The sequence below is a fragment of the Oncorhynchus clarkii genome, unplaced genomic scaffold (genome assembly GCF_045791955.1).
Source record: "Oncorhynchus clarkii lewisi isolate Uvic-CL-2024 unplaced genomic scaffold, UVic_Ocla_1.0 unplaced_contig_6551_pilon_pilon, whole genome shotgun sequence".
Lineage (NCBI taxonomy): Eukaryota > Metazoa > Chordata > Actinopteri > Salmoniformes > Salmonidae > Oncorhynchus > Oncorhynchus clarkii.
The window spans coordinates 1-16,618 of record NW_027258390.1 but is presented as its reverse complement, the minus strand read 5'-3'; the positions used below and the strand labels follow the sequence as shown (position 1 = coordinate 16,618).

The 16,618-nt window shown below is 47.4% G+C and overlaps 1 protein-coding gene across 1 annotated transcript in view; it reads left to right on the top strand.

Annotated features, from left to right (window-relative positions):
- Positions 1-16,219, top strand: part of LOC139396837 (signal-induced proliferation-associated 1-like protein 1) — a gene marked incomplete at both ends in the record, with an annotated part of 76,576 nt that extends 60,357 nt beyond the window's left edge. The window contains 4 exons of the mRNA XM_071143754.1: positions 10,554-10,651; positions 11,571-12,037; positions 13,551-13,745; positions 16,024-16,219. Coding sequence (XP_070999855.1) covers positions 10,554-10,651; positions 11,571-12,037; positions 13,551-13,745; positions 16,024-16,219 — 956 coding nt within the window. The remainder of the gene's footprint in view (positions 1-10,553; positions 10,652-11,570; positions 12,038-13,550; positions 13,746-16,023) is intronic.
- Between the last annotated feature and the right edge of the window lie 399 nt (positions 16,220-16,618).

Sequence of the window (16,618 nt, the reverse complement as noted above, 5' to 3'; positions counted from 1 at the left end):
GTGACAGTGTTACCACCACACCGGGGCTGTTGTTGTGACAGTGTTACCACCACACCGGGGCTGTTGTTGTGACAGTGTTACCACCACACCAGGGCTGTTGTTGTGACAGTGTTACCACCACACCGGCAGCAATGAGTCATGACTGCAGTAAATATTATATTTGACCTCTGAGTAACGGTAATCTCCTCTCATGCACAGGCGTTGGTAGTACCCAACTCACTAACAACCATCAGGTCCTAATGGTCTGGTACTCAGGGCTCTATTGTCCCTCCATCAGGCCCTAATGGTCTGGTACTCAGGGATCTATTGTCCCTCCATCAGGCCCTAATGGTCTGGTACTCAGGGATCTATTGTCCCTCCATCAGGCCCTAATGGTCTGGTACTCAGGGATCTATTGTCCCTCCATCAGGCCCTAATGGCCTGGTACTCAGGGATCTATTGTCCCTCCATCAGGCCCTAATGGCCTGGTACTCAGGGCTCTATTGTCCCTCCATCAGGCCCTAATGGTCTGGTACTCAGGGATCTATTGTCCCTCCATCAGGCCCTAATGGCCTGGTACTCAGGATCTATTGTCCCTCCATCAGGCCCTAATGGCCTGGTAGTCAGGGCTCTATTGTCCCTCCATCAGGTCCTAATGGCATGGTACTCAGGGCTCTATTGTCCCTCCATCAGGCCCTAATGGTCTGGTACTCAGGGATCTATTGTCCCTCCATCAGGCCCTAATGGCCTGGTACTCAGGATCTATTGTCCCTCCATCAGGCCCTAATGGCCTGGTAGTCAGGGCTCTATTGTCCCTCCATCAGGTCCTTATGGCCTGGTACTCAGGGCTCTATTGTCCCTCCATCAGGTCCTAATGGCCTGGTACTCAGGGCTCTATTGTCCCTCCATCAGGTCCTAGTGTCCTGGTACTCAGGGCTCTATTGTCCCTCCATCAGGCCCTAATGGTCTGGTACTCAGGGATCTATTGTCCCTCCATCAGGCCCTAATGGTCTGGTACTCAGGGCTCTATTGTCCCTCCATCAGGCCCTAATGGTCTGGTACTCAGGGATCTATTGTCCCTCCATCAGGTCCTAATGTCCTGGTACTCAGGGCTCTATTGTCCCTCCATCAGGCCCTAATGGCCTGGTAGTCAGGGCTCTATTGTCCCTCCATCAGGTCCTAATGGCATGGTACTCAGGGCTCTATTGTCCCTCCATCAGGCCCTAATGGTCTGGTACTCAGGGATCTATTGTCCCTCCATCAGGCCCTAATGGCCTGGTACTCAGGATCTATTGTCCCTCCATCAGGCCCTAATGGCCTGGTAGTCAGGGCTCTATTGTCCCTCCATCAGGTCCTTATGGCCTGGTACTCAGGGCTCTATTGTCCCTCCATCAGGTCCTAATGGCCTGGTACTCAGGGCTCTATTGTCCCTCCATCAGGTCCTAATGGCCTGGTACTCAGAGCTCTATTGTCCCTCCATCAGGTCCTAATGGCATGGTACTCAGGGCTCTATTGTCCCTCCATCAGGTCCTAATGGCCTGGTAGTCAGGGCTCTATTGTCCCTCCATCAGGTCCTAATGGCCTGGTAGTCAGGGCTCTATTGTCTCTACTGTTTTAAAACTCACCTCACTGTGATGATGAAATTGAAGAAAGAGGTTCAACAACAGTTTGAAACCGTGTGGAAAACATGGCCGTTTGGGGATGTTTTCTTCAAAGCCTAACAACACTTTCTAAGGTGATGACTATTTTAAACATCCATATAAATGAACTCCCCCCCCCCCCCCCCCCCCAAGAAAAACCTGAATTAAAATAAGTATTGCGCCATTTTACAATACACGGTCTACCACATATTACGCATGGCAGAAAAACACATCAAACAAAACGTATTTACGATCCATACTGGATGGACTGGTTACCTTGTGCTTACGCTCCGAACATTCTATCCCATGGGTCTGAGGGAGAACCTAGAGAACCTAGAACCTAGACTGTATTATCATCCATACTGGATGGACTGGTTACCTTGTGCTTACGCTCCGAACATTATATCCCATAGGTCTGGGGAGAACCTAGAACCTAGAGAACCTAGAACCTAGACTGTATTATCATCCATACGGGATGGACTGGTTACCTTGTGCTTACGCTCCGAACATTCTATCCCATAGGTCTGGGGGAGAACCTAGAACCTAGAGAACCTAGAGCCTAGACTGTATTATCATCCATACGGGATGGACTGGTTACCTTGTGCTTACGCTCCGAACATTCTATCCCATAGGTCTGGGGGAGAACCAAAAGAACCTAGAACCTAGAGAACCTAGAACCTAGACTGTATTATCATCCATACGGGATGGACTGGTTACCTTGTGCTTACGCTCCGAACGTTCTATCCCATGAGTCTGGGGAGAACCTAGAGAACCTAGAACCTAGACTGTATTATCATCCATACTGGATGGACTGGTTACCTTGTGCTTACGCTCCGAACGTTCATGGGTCTGGGGGAGAACCTAGAGAACCTAGAGTGCTAGGAGATGCAGTTGGTTCATTGATTGTGCAGAAGGCGGCTTACAGTTAGCCTACAATTATAGTGAGTTTTCATTTTGAATCGCCGAGTAGTAGAGCATTGTTTGTTTATATTTTCAACGTTTAGTAGTCTGGAAAATTACCTTTAGCTACAGAATATATCTCACCACTATGCGTTTCCATTTCCTCCTCCTCCTCCTCTCTCCTCCATTCCCTTCTCGACCGTGCAGAGGGGCTGTCAACAGTTTAATGAAATATGTGTTGTTGTTGTTGTTGTCGGAGAAAAAACATTGTTACTATCAATGTTCCCGAAACAGATTTCACTTGGTTTCCTAAATGAAGCACTGGGTAGCTGCAGGAAGAGAGTTGGAGAGCCCATGCCGTACAGAGTCTGGGGGGGGGGGGGGGGATATCACCTGTCGCGTAGGGAGACCATGCTCCTCAAATAGTGGTTGATGTGAAACAAGTGTTATATTTATTTCTCAGCTGCTCATATTAAGCACATCTCCGCTATAAAAGCGAAGTAGCCTACCCTGCATCATTTGAAAATGGAACCGGAGGGAAATCGGCCTCCATTCGCTATTCGGGTCCATATGAAGGACATGTGAAGGACTGGCCACCCCACATAGCCTGGTTCCTCTCTAGGTTTCTTTCCTATGTTCTGGCCTTTCTAGGGAGTTTTTCCTAGCCACCGTGCTTCTACACCTGCATTGCTTGCTGTTTGGGGTTTTAGGCTGGGTTTTCTGTACAGCACTTTGAGATATCAGCTGATGTACGAAGGGCTATATAAATACATTTGATTTGATTTGATGTGTCTTCCCCCATCCCCCCCCCCCCATGCCCATTTGATAATGGGCCATTCCAAATTTGACATATTAGTACAGACAAGATTAAATGAAGAATAGTCTGATGGGTGAAAACATGATCTACTTGATGAGAGAAGAAACAATGTGTGAAGCTTGAGAACAAGGAACGGGAGTGCAAGTTTAAAAAAAAATAAAAAATGTTTTGCTACTTTCTCTAATCAATATTCTATAGTCGCATCATACAGTTCATATCTGTTCTGATTTCTAACACGTTGTAAGGTTTGTAATCATTCACAACTAAAGTTGCCGAATAACTCTAAATCTAACCTATTAGGACCGGTTTCAAATGGTCACTTTTACGCTCAACATGGACACTTCGTATAAGCACCCTCGTTCTTGAACGGGGGAAAAAATATCCGTACTATTTTATTAATCTAATGTTATATTATTTTTACTATTAAAATCCTATAAAAATAACGTCACGAGACTTATACGCATGTCATGCCTGCTAAATGAACTAGCCTACAGGCTATGGTGTGGTGCAATAGCCTGATAACACACAGTGGACCGACTCCTGTTCTGTTCTGCCTGAAATACATTTTCTTCATTGCATAATGTTTCTTTACACCTGCCTAAAATAAATACTGCATTTATTGTGGGTTTGTGTATTATTACATTGATTTATTATATTATATTATACTGTTTTACATGTGCACGTTCCAAAGGTTTGCATCAGCGATCAGGTATGCAGCTTGTATGAGCGGATATGCTAACCGTGTTTATGTTCATTAACGGTCAATTACCGTGAGACCAGCAGACTTTTGCATGATAATCACCGGCTGACAAAATGTCATGACAACCACAGCCCCTTTATCCACCTTCTTTTCTCCTCTCTCTCCTTTCCTCGCTGTTCAAGGCTCTCTGTAGGAAAATTAAAAACATAAATTCCTCTCTTTCCTGTCGGTACAGTTGTGTAACCAACTCTGTGTGTCTTTCTCACACTCTCTTTTCTCTCTCTCTTTCTTTCTCTTCTTTCTCTCCCCCCCCCCCCCCCCCCCCCCGCCTCTCTCTCTCCCTCTCTTCTTCCAGCCCTTTTCAAGGAAATCTACCATGACTCACAGCCCCCTCCTGTTTCTTTCTCTTTTTCCTTCACTTCATCCCTCTGTTTTTCCTTCTCCTGTCCTCTCCTCCATTCAACTCTGCGCTGGTTGAATCGACCCCGTTCACTCTCACACTCTAAACTAGAGAAAGTACATGCAACCCTAAACCCAGTCCGGTATAACCCAGTCCGGTATAACCCAGTCCAGTATAACCCTAGTCCAGTATAACCCTAGTCCGGTATAACCCTAGTCCGGTATAACCCTAGTCCGGTATAACCCAGTCCGGTATAACCCAACCCTAAACCCAGTCCAGTATAACCCAACCCTAAACCCAGTCCAATATAACCCAGTCCAGTATAACCCAACCCTAAACCCAGTCCAGTATAACCCAGTCCAGTATAACCCAGTCCAGTATAACCCAACCCTAAACCCAGTCCAGTATAACCCAGTCCAGTATAACCCAACCCTAAACCCAGTCCAATATAACCCAGTCCAGTATAACCCAACCCTAAACCCAGTCCAATATAACCCAGTCCAGTATAACCCAACCCTAAACCCAGTCCAGTATAACCCAGTCCAGTATAACCCAGTCCAGTATAACCCAACCCTAAACCCAGTCCGGTATAACCCAGTCCAGTATAACCCAACCCTAAACCCATTAATCCCCTTTACAAGGGGTGTAGATCCTAACTGGCATACATAAGCAGCGCGTGAGTTTCAAGTTTTGGGGAAGATCATTTTCACCATAAAAATGCACCTTTATAATAAAGGCATTACATGCATAATTGTATTTGTGGTCACTTTGATAATGGAGTTTTCCGCTAATGGAACATTCGCGCTGATAGCCTCCTACCATGTGCGCGTTGCTGAGCTTATAATGTGAAGAAATAGCCTAGGCTAAAAGTTCTGATCTGTTGCGTCAGCAACTTTTTATAAAAAAACGTTTTTTTGATGCTAGCGGTTGTATTAATTTGGGATCTATCGCATCCCACAACTGTCCCAGACTATGTTTAGGATATTTATTTCTCGCACAGAATAGAATAGGTTGACTTTTGTACTATGGGAGATAGTAGATTGACATTGGCTAGTGCTTTTGCTGTTCGTTTGGCCTATTCATCTTGTTTGCTGAAAATGTGGACAGTCCTTCCAATATCTTCAATATGCACCTCGGGAATTGTATAAGGACGCATGCAGTTGCGTCACCAATCTGTCTTCACTTGTAAGCATGTGAGAAAGTCCCAATCACGTGATGGAGCGTGCATCACTCGGGGAGAAGGGCACAACGACGCCGAAGAATTCTAGCCATTATCAAGTGCTTGTCAAATTGTGAACGAGAGACTGATGAAGTGTGTACAGCCTGTGCAACAAAACAAACAAAGCAGAGCTCCTGCCTTTCAAGCAACTGTTTCCAAATCATCATTAGTCGCATCATACAGCCGTACAAATGTAAACATATAGCCCAGCGTTTGTAGAACAACCTAAAGTTAAATGAACAACTCTAAATGAAGCATATAGGAGTACCTATTTTATTTGTTAACCACTCAACACAGAATAGCTGCGTGTGCAACACACTCCCTTAATCGTTTGGAGAAAAAAATACTTTCTATTTTATTCAGTTTTGTTCAATTGTATTTTTCATACTATAAAATAATGCCACGGAATACTAAGCAAATCTCCTCTGCTAAATGAACTAGTGTAGCCCACAGCCATTTGACATAGCCAGAACAGGATCTAGCATAAGGACAACTCAGTATGCTATTCTGTTCTTCTGAAATAGACTACATTTTCTTCATATCATGTTTCTTTAGATCTGTCTAAAATAAATAATGGATTTGTTGTGACGATCTAGGCTATATTACATGGATTTATTAGACTTTTTTAAAATGTAGATGCTCCAATGGTCTGCCTCAGTGGCTTGTAGACAATGTGTGTAAGCCGGAAGCTACTAAATGTGTTTAATTAATTAACGGTCGATTTCCGTGAGACCGACAGATATTTGCTTAACAATCACCGGCTGACGACATTTGGTGACCGCCACAGCCCTGGGTTGGGCTCAGGCTTAAGAGCGATTATGAATGGGTGTAGACAAAGAAGACCTCTCCAGTAGGTGTACCAAAACATTCAAGGGCCATTTTCTCTACTAAAGTGAGGTTTCAAGTATATCAACTTTCAAAGCAGAATTACTTTCCCATTGTTCCTCAACTGTAGTGTATGATATATATACAATTTTGTAGCTCTGAGTCTCTACTTTTATCCAATGTAAAACACAATTTTCAAATTTTGCTTCATAAGACTGAATCGAGGTGGTCGTTCACATTTTCCAAACCGCCAGCGGAGATGAAAGAGGTGGCTTCTGGGAAATGACTCACCTGTCAGTGGTGAATGGCAGGATTCACGTAACGCATGCAGGGACTGAAACCAGGACCACACACACAGAGAGAGATACACACACACTACCTCATTAGAGAATATTGAGACTGCGGAGCAGACAACTGCTGAGGGGTGAAATATGTTGGTAGTCGTTCTCTGTATACCATGGACTGCACTGCTGTTATGACACAGATACTGCTCTCTTCATCTCTACAGTCCCTCTCTCTGTTTTCTACTGCTCTCTACAGTCCCTCTCTCTGTTTTCTACTGCTCTCTACAGTCCCTCTCTCTGTTTTCTACTGCTCTCTACAGTCCCTCTCTCTGTTTTCTACTGCTCTCTACAGTCCCTCTCTCTGTTTTCTACTGCTCTCTACAGTCCCTCTCTCTGTTTTCTACTGCTCTCTTCATCTCTACAGTCCCTCTCTCTGTTTTCTACTGCTCTCTTCATCTCTACAGTCCCTCTCTCTGTTTTCTACTGCTCTCTTCAGCCCCCTTCTCTCTGTTTTCTACTGCTCTCTTCATCTCTTCAGTCCCTCTCTCTGTTTTCTACTGCTCTCTTCAGTCCCTCTCTCTGTTTTCTACTGCTCTCTTCATCTCTTCAGTCCCTCTCTCTGTTTTCTACTGCTCTCTTCATCTCTACAGTCCCTCTCTCTGTTTTCTACTGCTCTCTTCATCTCTTCATCTCTTCAGTCCCTCTCTCTGTTTTCTACTGCTCTCTTCAGCCCCCTTCTCTCTGTTTTCTACTGCTCTCTTCATCTCTTCATCTCTACAGTCCCTCTCTCTGTCTTCTACTGCTCTCTTCATCTCTTCAGTCCATATCTCTGTTTTCTACTGCTCTCTTCAGTCCCTCTCTCTGTTTTCTACTGCTCTCTTCATCTCTTCAGTCCATCTCTCTGTTTTCTACTGCTCTCTTCAGTCCCTCTCTCTGTTTTCTACTGCTCTCTTCATCTCTTCAGTCCCTCTCTCTGTTTTCTACTGCTCTCTACAGTCCCTCTCTCTGTTTTCTACTGCTCTCTTCATCTCTTCAGTCCCTCTCTCTGTTTTCTACTGCTCTCTTCATCTCTTCAGTCCCTCTCTCTGTTTTCTACTGCTCTCTACAGTCCCTCTCTCTGTTTTCTACTGCTCTCTACAGTCCCTCTCTCTGTTTTCTACTGCTCTCTTCAGTCCCTCTCTCTGTTTTCTACTGCTCTCTTCAGTCCCTCTCTCTGTTTTCTACTGCTCTCTTCAGTCCCTCTCTCTGTTTTCTACTGCTCTCTTCAGTCCCTCTCTCTGTTTTCTACTGCTCTCTACAGTCCCTCTCTCTGTTTTCTACTGCTCTCTTCAGTCCCTCTCTCTGTTTTCTACTGCTCTCTACAGTCCCTCTCTCTGTTTTCTACTGCTCTCTACAGTCCCTCTCTCTGTTTTCTACTGCTCTCTACAGTCCCTCTCTCTGTTTTCTACTGCTCTCTACAGTCCCTCTCTCTGTTTTCTACTGCTCTATCTGCATGATCTCTTCTAATGTATCCCCTTGTTCTCTACTCTCTCTCTCGCTCTCTCACTTACAGCCATGTTTCCCCCTGGGTGCAGTGCTCACTAATGGCCTGTCTATTTCTGTGTGGTTGTTGTTGCGTAACACCTGGCCAATTACTCTATAGCCTCATTTATTTACACACACATACACATATATATAAGAATATATATATACTTATGTATATATATATATATATATATATATATATATATATATATATATATATATATATATATATATATATAGATACTTATGGATATATATATATATATATATATATAGATACTTATGGATATATATATATATATAGATACTTATGGATATATATATAGATATGTGTATATATAGATATGTGTGTGTGTGTGTATATATATATATATATATATATATATATATATATATATATATATATATATATATATATATATATATATATGTGTATATATATAAATATGGATATGTATATAGATATGTATATAGATAGATGTATATAGATATATAGATATGTATATATAGATAGATCGATAGATAGATAGATAGATATAGATATATAGATATGTATATAGATATGTATATAGACATATAGATACACACACACACACACATACAGTTGTAGTCAGAAGTTTACATGCACCTTAGCCAAAAACATTTCCAGTTTTTCACAATTCCTGACATTTAATCCTAGTAACAATTGCCTGTTTTAGGTCAGTTAGATCACCACTTTATTTTAAGAATGTGAAATGTCAGAATAATAGTAGAGAGAATGATTTATTTCAGCTTTTATTTCTTTCATCACATTTCCAGTGGGTCAGACGTTTACATACACTCAATTAGTATTTGGTAGCATTGCTTTAAATTGTTTAACTTGGGTCAAATGTTTCAGGTAGCCTTCCACAAACTTCCCACAATAAGTTGGGTAAATTTTGGCCCATTCCTCCTGACAGAGCTGGTGTAACTGAGTCAGGTTTGTAGGCCTCCTTGCTCACACACAATTTTTTAGTCCTGCCCAAAAATGTTCTATAGGATTGAGGTCAGGGCTTTGTGATGGCCACTCCAATACCTTGACTTTGCTGTCCTTAAGTTTGAAGTGCACCAGTCCCTCCTGCAGTAAAGCACCCACACAACATGATGCTGCCACCCCCGTGCTTCATGGTTGGGATGGTGTTCTTCGGTTTGCAAGCATCCCCCTTTTTCCTCCAAACATAACGATGGTCATTAAGGTCAAACAGTTCTATTTTTGTTTCATCAGACCAGAGGACATTTCTCGATAATGTACGATCTTTGTCCCCATGTGCAGTTGCAAACCGTAGTCTGGCTTTTTTTATGGTGGTTTTGGAGCAGTGGCTTCTTCCTTGCTGAGCGGCCTTTCAGGTTATGTTGATATAGGACTCGTTTTACTGTGGACATAGATACTTTTGTACCCGTTTCCTCCAGCATCTTCACAAGGTCCTTTGCTGTTGTTCTGGGATTGATTTGCACTTTTTACACCAAAGTACGTTCATCTCTAGGAGACAGAGCGCGTCTCCTTCCTGACATGAGCGGTATGACGGCTGCGTGGTCTCATGGTGTTTATACTTGCGTACTATTGTTTGTACAGATGAATGTGGTACCTTCAGGCATTTGGAAATTGCTCCCAAGGATGAATCAGACATGTGGAGGTCTACTTTTGTTTTCTCTGAAGTCTTGGCTGATTTAGTTTGATTGTCCCATGATGTCAAGCAAAGAGGCACTGAGTTTGAAGGTAGGCCTTGAAATACATCCACAGGTACACCTCGTTTTCTGGAATTTTCCAAGCTGTTTAAAGGCACAGTCAACTTAGTGTATGTAAACTTCTGACCCACTGGAATTGTGATACAGTGAGTTATAAGTGAAATAATCTGTCTGTAAACAATTGTTGGAAAAATGACTTGTGTCATGCACAAAGTAGATGTCCTAACTGACTTGCCAAAACTATAGTTTGTTTACAAGAAATTTGTGGAGAGGTTGAAAAACGAGTTTTAATGACTCCAACGTAAGTGTATGTAAACTTCTGACTTCAACTATATGTAAGGCATGTCTAGATTATGTGATGAGATCATAGGATGATCGTCACACACACTGTACGTGCGATTGTAGAATAATGTAAACTGGATTATCAGTATATGCGTGTGCGAAAGTCATGGTCCTTAGTGTGTGTTCACACTAGTGTGATTGTGTGTGTGTGCGTGTTTCCTTGCACTGTTGCTAACCTCAAGCTCTTGTGTGTGTGTGTGTGTGTGTTATTTTTTTTAGATTCTCCTGTGTCTAAGTCTGGTCCTGGGTACTCCGGAGCACCACGCATCCAGAGGCAGGAGCAGGTCATCCACCACTCCCCCAAGAAGAGCTCCCAGGTCAGGCTTCACTCTGCGCCACACTCCCCTGCCCTCACCCCGACCAGGGAGAGAGAGACGAAACGTACTTCTTACCTGATGAAACATTTGGCTTGCATGTCAACAGTGACTTTCTCTCCTCATCTCCCCTCCTCATCTCCCCTCCTCATCTCCCCTCCTCATCTCCTCTCATCATCTCCTCTAAAGCACCTGAAGACATGTTCTCTTGTCCAGGTCTTTCAGATCGCTGCTGATGAAGGATATCACTGATCTGAAGACGTTCTCTTGTCCAGACTCCTGTCTAACCCATCTCTTTCTCTCCCTCCCCCCTATCTCTCCCCTCTCTCTCTCTCTCCCCTCTCTCTCGCCCCTCTCTCTCTCCCCTCTCTCCTCTCTCTCTCCCCTCTCTTTATCTTTTCCTCTCTCTCTCCCCCCTCTCTCTCTCCCCCTCTCTCTCTCCCCCCTCTCTCTTTCCCCTCTCCCTCTCTCTTTCCCCTCTCCCTCTTTCTTTCCCCTCTCCCTCTCTCTTTCCCCTCTCCCTCTCTCTTTCCCCCCTTTCTCTCTCTTTCTCTCTCTCTCTTTCTCTCTCTCTCTTTCTCTCTCTCTCCCCCCTCTCTCTCTCCCCCCTCTCTCTCTCCCCCCTCTCTCTCTCCCCCCTCTCTCTCTCTCCCTCTCTCTCTCTCTCTCTCTCTCTCTCTCTCTCTCTCTCTCTCTCTCTCCCCTCTCTCTCTCTCTCTCTCTCCCTCTCTCTCTCCCCTCTCCCCTCTCCCCTCTCCCCTCTCCCCTCTCCCCACTCTCTCTCTCTCTCTTCTCTCTCCACTCTCTCTCTCTCCCCTCTCCCCTCTCTCTCTCCCCTCTCTCTCCTTTCTCTCTCTCTGTCTCTCTCTCCTCTCTCTCCTCTCTCTCTCCTCTCTCTCTCTCCTCTCTCTCCCCCCCACAGCCTGAGGGTCCCTACTCCAGCAGTAACACCCTGTCCAGCACGGCCTCCAGCGGGGGCCACAGCGACACCGACAAGTGGTCCGACCTGGGGGGCCCCGGAGCACCAGGGGAGGCCACTGACTCTGAACCCAACGGCCTGGGAGGGGGTTACCTCCATGGGGCTTCTGCCGACAGCGGGATAGACACCTCGTCTTACGGAGGAGGGGGGGGCCACCCACACCCCCACCACGGGAGCTCTAGTTCCCTCTTAGCTCCTGGGGGTAGAGAGGGGAGGGATAGAGCTCCATCCCCTTGGCATAGCCCCACTGAGGGGGACAGGAGGGTGCTAGAGAGGTCCACGACAACCGTGGAGTCCCCACAACCCCCAGTGGAGAGGGGGGAGAGAGGAGAGGGGACTGCTAGGACTCCTCCTACACACCTGTTGGTTAGAGATTGCAGCTTGTTCAGTCTGAGTGACGCAGGGTCCAGGTATGTAGTGTGTAAGACTTGAATACACACACGCATACAGCAGACACACACTCACCCTCAAACACATAACCTTTTTAAAAAAACTCGTCTTTTAACCATGATATTTGCTAGGTCCCTCCCGCTCTCTCTCTCTCTCTCTCGCTCTCTCGCTCTCTCTCAATTCAATTCAAGGGGCTTTATTGGCATGGGGAACCGTGTGTTAACATTGCCAAAGCAAGTGAGGTAGATAATAAACATCTATCTATCTAAACTGATTGCTAATCTTTCAAACAGTGGAGATGAGGTAGAATATATCCTCAGTCACAAAGGGATACAAGTGTCTTACCCAGAAGCACAATATAATGGCCTTGATACTCGCAACAGAACTCACACAGTTAACAAAACCCACAGAGATGCACGTTGATTAAAGCCTAGCTAGCTGATAGCACGATACCTGTGTACATTGACGTTAGGACTGTGAGGAGGATATGTAGCACACTGTAATCTCTACACGTCCACTGCAAAGATGTGTGTTTATCTCCGTAGTTATTAGCTCAAAGTCTAGATTATTTCATTGGCATGTTACATTATTTTGGCCCTCGATGTCCGCTAGTTAAATCCATACTCTCTATCTCTCCCCATACTCTCTCTCTCCCCATACTCTCTCTCTCCCCATACTCTCTCTCTCTCCCCATACTCTCTCTCTCTCCCCATACTCTCTCTCTCTCCCCATACTCTCTCTCTCTCCCCACACTCTCTCTCTCCCCCCACACTCTCTCTCTCCCCCCACACTCTCTCTCTCCCCCCACACTCTCTCTCTCCCCATACTCTCTCTCTCCCCATACTCTCTCTCTCTCCCCATACTCTCTCTCTCTCCCCATACTCTCTCTCTCTCCCCATACTCTCTCTCTCTCCCCATACTCTCTCTCTCTCCCCACACTCTCTCTCTCCCCCACACTCTCTCTCTCCCCCACACTCTCTCTCTCCCCCTACACTCTCTCTCTCCCCCCACACTCTCTCTCTCCCCCCCACACTCTCTCTCTCCCCCCCACACTCTCTCTCTCCCCCCACACTCTCTCTCTCCCCCCCACACTCTCTCTCTCCCCCCCACACTCTCTCTCTCCCCCCCACACTCTCTCTCTCCCCCCCACACTCTCTCTCTCCCCCCACACTCTCTCTCTCTCCCCCCACACTCTCTCTCTCTCCCCCCACACTCTCTCTCTCTCCCCCCACACTCTCTCTCTCTCCCCCCACACTCTCTCTCTCTCTGTCTCTCTCTCTCTCTCTGTCTCTCTCTCTCTCCCCATACTCTCTCTCTCTCTCCCCATACTCTCTCTCTCTCCCCGTACTCTCTCTCTCTCTCTCCCCATACTTTCTCTCTCTCTCTCTCTCTCCCCATACTCTCTCTCTCTCTCTCTCTCCATACTCTCTCTCTCTCTCTCTCTCTCCCCATACTTTCTCTCTCTCTCTCTCTCTCCCCATACTCTCTCTCTCTCTCCCCATCTCTCTCCCCATACTCTCTCTCTTCCCCCAGCTCCAGAGGCCATTCTGGCCACAGTTCCCCCCGTGAAGAGTCCTCTTCCTCTGCCACCTCCCCCTGCTCCCAGACGTCGGTCTCCCCCAGCCCCAAGACCTTCTACCCCCGTCAGGGAGCCACCTCCAAGTACCTCATCGGCTGGAGGAAGCCAGGATCCACCATCAACTCTGTCGACTTCGGAGACAACCGCAGGTAAGACCAGGAGGGACAGGTGTTCTATTGAATGTGTGACACCATAACCTTGTGTGAACTCTCTGAATACTTGATCCACACCTTGTGGCCAAATGGGGATATTACAATGCTATTAACATCAAGTTGAGTTGAAATGTGATGAGGAACTCTGTACCAGATGAAAATCTATTAGATTTATTTTAAGGCTCACTGCCTGGTTTACTGCCTGGTTTACTGCCTGGTTTACTGCCTGGCTCACTGCCTGGCTCACTGCCTGGCTCACTGCCTGGCTCACTGCCTGGTTTACTGCCTGACTCACTGCCTGGTTTACTGCCTGACTCACTGCCTGACTCACTGCCTGGTGTACTGCCTGGTGTACTGCCTGGTGTACTGCCTGGTGTACTGCCTGGTTTCTGCCTGGTTTACTGCAAGGTTTACTGCCTGGTGTACTGCCTGGTGTACTGCCTGGTGTACTGCCTGGTGTACTGCCTGGTGTACTGCCTGGTTTTCTGCCTGGTTTACTGCCTGGTTTCTGCCTGGTTTACTGCCTGGTGTACTGCCTGGTGTACTGCCTGGTGTACTGCCTGGTTTACTGCCTGGTTTCTGCCTGGTTTACTGCCTGGTGTACTGCCTGGTGTACTGCCTGGTGTACTGCCTGGTGTACTGCCTGGTGTACTGCCTGGTGTACTGCCTGGTGTACTGCCTGGTTTACTGCCTGGTTTCTGCCTGGTTTACTGCCTGGTGTACTGCCTGGTGTACTGCCTGGTTTACTGCCTGGTTTCTGCCTGGTTTACTGCCTGGTGTACTGCCTGGTTTACTGCCTGGTGTACTGCCTGGTTTACTGCCTGGTTTCTGCCTGGTTTACTGCCTGGTGTACTGCCTGGTTTACTGCCTGGTGTACTGCCTGGTTTACTGCCTGGTGTACTGCCTGGTGTACTGCCTGGTTTACTGCCTGGTTTCTGCCTGGTTTACTGCCTGGTTTACTGCCTGGTGTACTGCCTGGTGTACTGCCTGGTGTACTGCCTGGTTTACTGCCTGGTGTACTGCCTGGTGTACTGCCTGGTGTACTGCCTGGTGTACTGCCTGGTGTACTGCCTGGTTTACTGCCTGGTTTCTGCCTGGTTTACTGCCTGGTGTACTGCCTGGTGTACTGCCTGGTGTACTGCCTGGTTTACTGCCTGGTGTACTGCCTGGTGTACTGCCTGGTTTACTGCCTGGTTTCTGCCTGGTGTACTGCCTGGTGTACTGCCTGGTGTACTGCCTGGTTTACTGCCTGGTTTACTGCCTGGTTTACTGCCTGGTTTACTGCCTGGTGTACTGCCTGGTGTACTGCCTGGTTTACTGCCTGGTTTACTGCCTGGTTTACTGCCTGGTTTACTGCCTGGTTTACTGCCTGGTGTACTGCCTGGTTTACTGCCTGGTGTACTGCCTGGTGTACTGCCTGGTTTACTGCCTGGTGTACTGCCTGGTTTACTGCCTGGTGTACTGCCTGGTTTACTGCCTGGTGTACTGCCTGGTGTACTGCCTGGTGTACTGCCTGGTTTACTGCCTGGTGTACTGCCTGGTGTACTGCCTGGTTTACTGCCTGGTGTACTGCCTGGTTTACTGCCTGGTGTACTGCCTGGTGTACTGCCTGGTTTACTGCCTGGTGTACTGCCTGGTGTACTGCCTGGTGTACTGCCTGGTGTACTGCCTGGTGTACTGCCTGGTGTACTGCCTGGTTTCTGCCTGGTGTACTTCCTGGTTTCTGCCTGGTTTCTGCCTGGTTTACTGCCTGGTGTACTGCCTGGTGTACTGCCTGGTTTACTGCCTGGTTTCTGCCTGGTTTACTGCCTGGTGTACTGCCTGGTTTACTGCCTGGTTTACTGCCTGGTGTACTGCCTGGTTTACTGCCTGGTTTACTGCCTGGTGTACTGCCTGGTTTACTGCCTGGTTTACTGCCTGGTTTACTGCCTGGTTTACTGCCAGGTTTACTGCCTGGTGTACTGCCTGGTTTACTGCCTGGTTTACTGCCTGGTTTACTGCCTGGTGTACTGCCTGGTGTACTGCCTGGTGTTCTGCCTGGTGTACTGCCTGGTGTACTGCCTGGTTTACTGCCTGGTGTACTGCCTGGTGTACTGCCTGGTGTACTGCCTGGTTTACTGCCTGGTTTACTGCCTGGTGTACTGCCTGGTTTACTGCCTGGTTTACTGCCTGGTGTGTGTTCCCAGGACAGTATTGAAGCAGCAGCATGTATTCACATTTTAACACTGTCATCTGACCTCTGACCTCTAACCCCTCCATGTTGATGTATTACCAGGAAGTCCCCGGGGGAAGGAGGAGGAGGAAGTGGAGGAGAGGGGGGTGGAGGTCAGGGTGTGGTCGGTGTTCAGAGCAGACCTCATCACTCCCCCCAGCCACACCTCACCCACGCTAAGACCAGTGCAGAGGATGATATGAAGCGACTGAGTCCAGACAGCCCCCTCAAACACAGACGGCACAAGGCCAAGGACAAGGTACATGCAGGGTGGGTGGGAAAGATATGGAGAGACCAGACCCCCCCCCCCCCCCTCCCAAGGACAATGTACATGCAGGGTGGGTGGGAAAGATATGGAGAGACCAGACCCCCCCCCCCCCCCCTCCCAAGGACAATGTACATGCAGGGTGGGTGGGAAAGATATGAAGAGACCAGACCCCCCCCACCCAGGACAAGGTACATGCAGGGTGGGTGGGAAAGATATGAAGAGACCAGACCCCCCCCCCCCTTCCCAAGGACAAGGTACATGCAGGGTGGGTGGGAAAGATATGGAGAGACCAGACCCCCCCCCCCCCCCCCCCTCCCAAGGACAATGTACATGCAGGGTGGGTGGGAAAGATATGGAGAGACCAGACCCCCCCCCCCCCCCCTCCCAAGG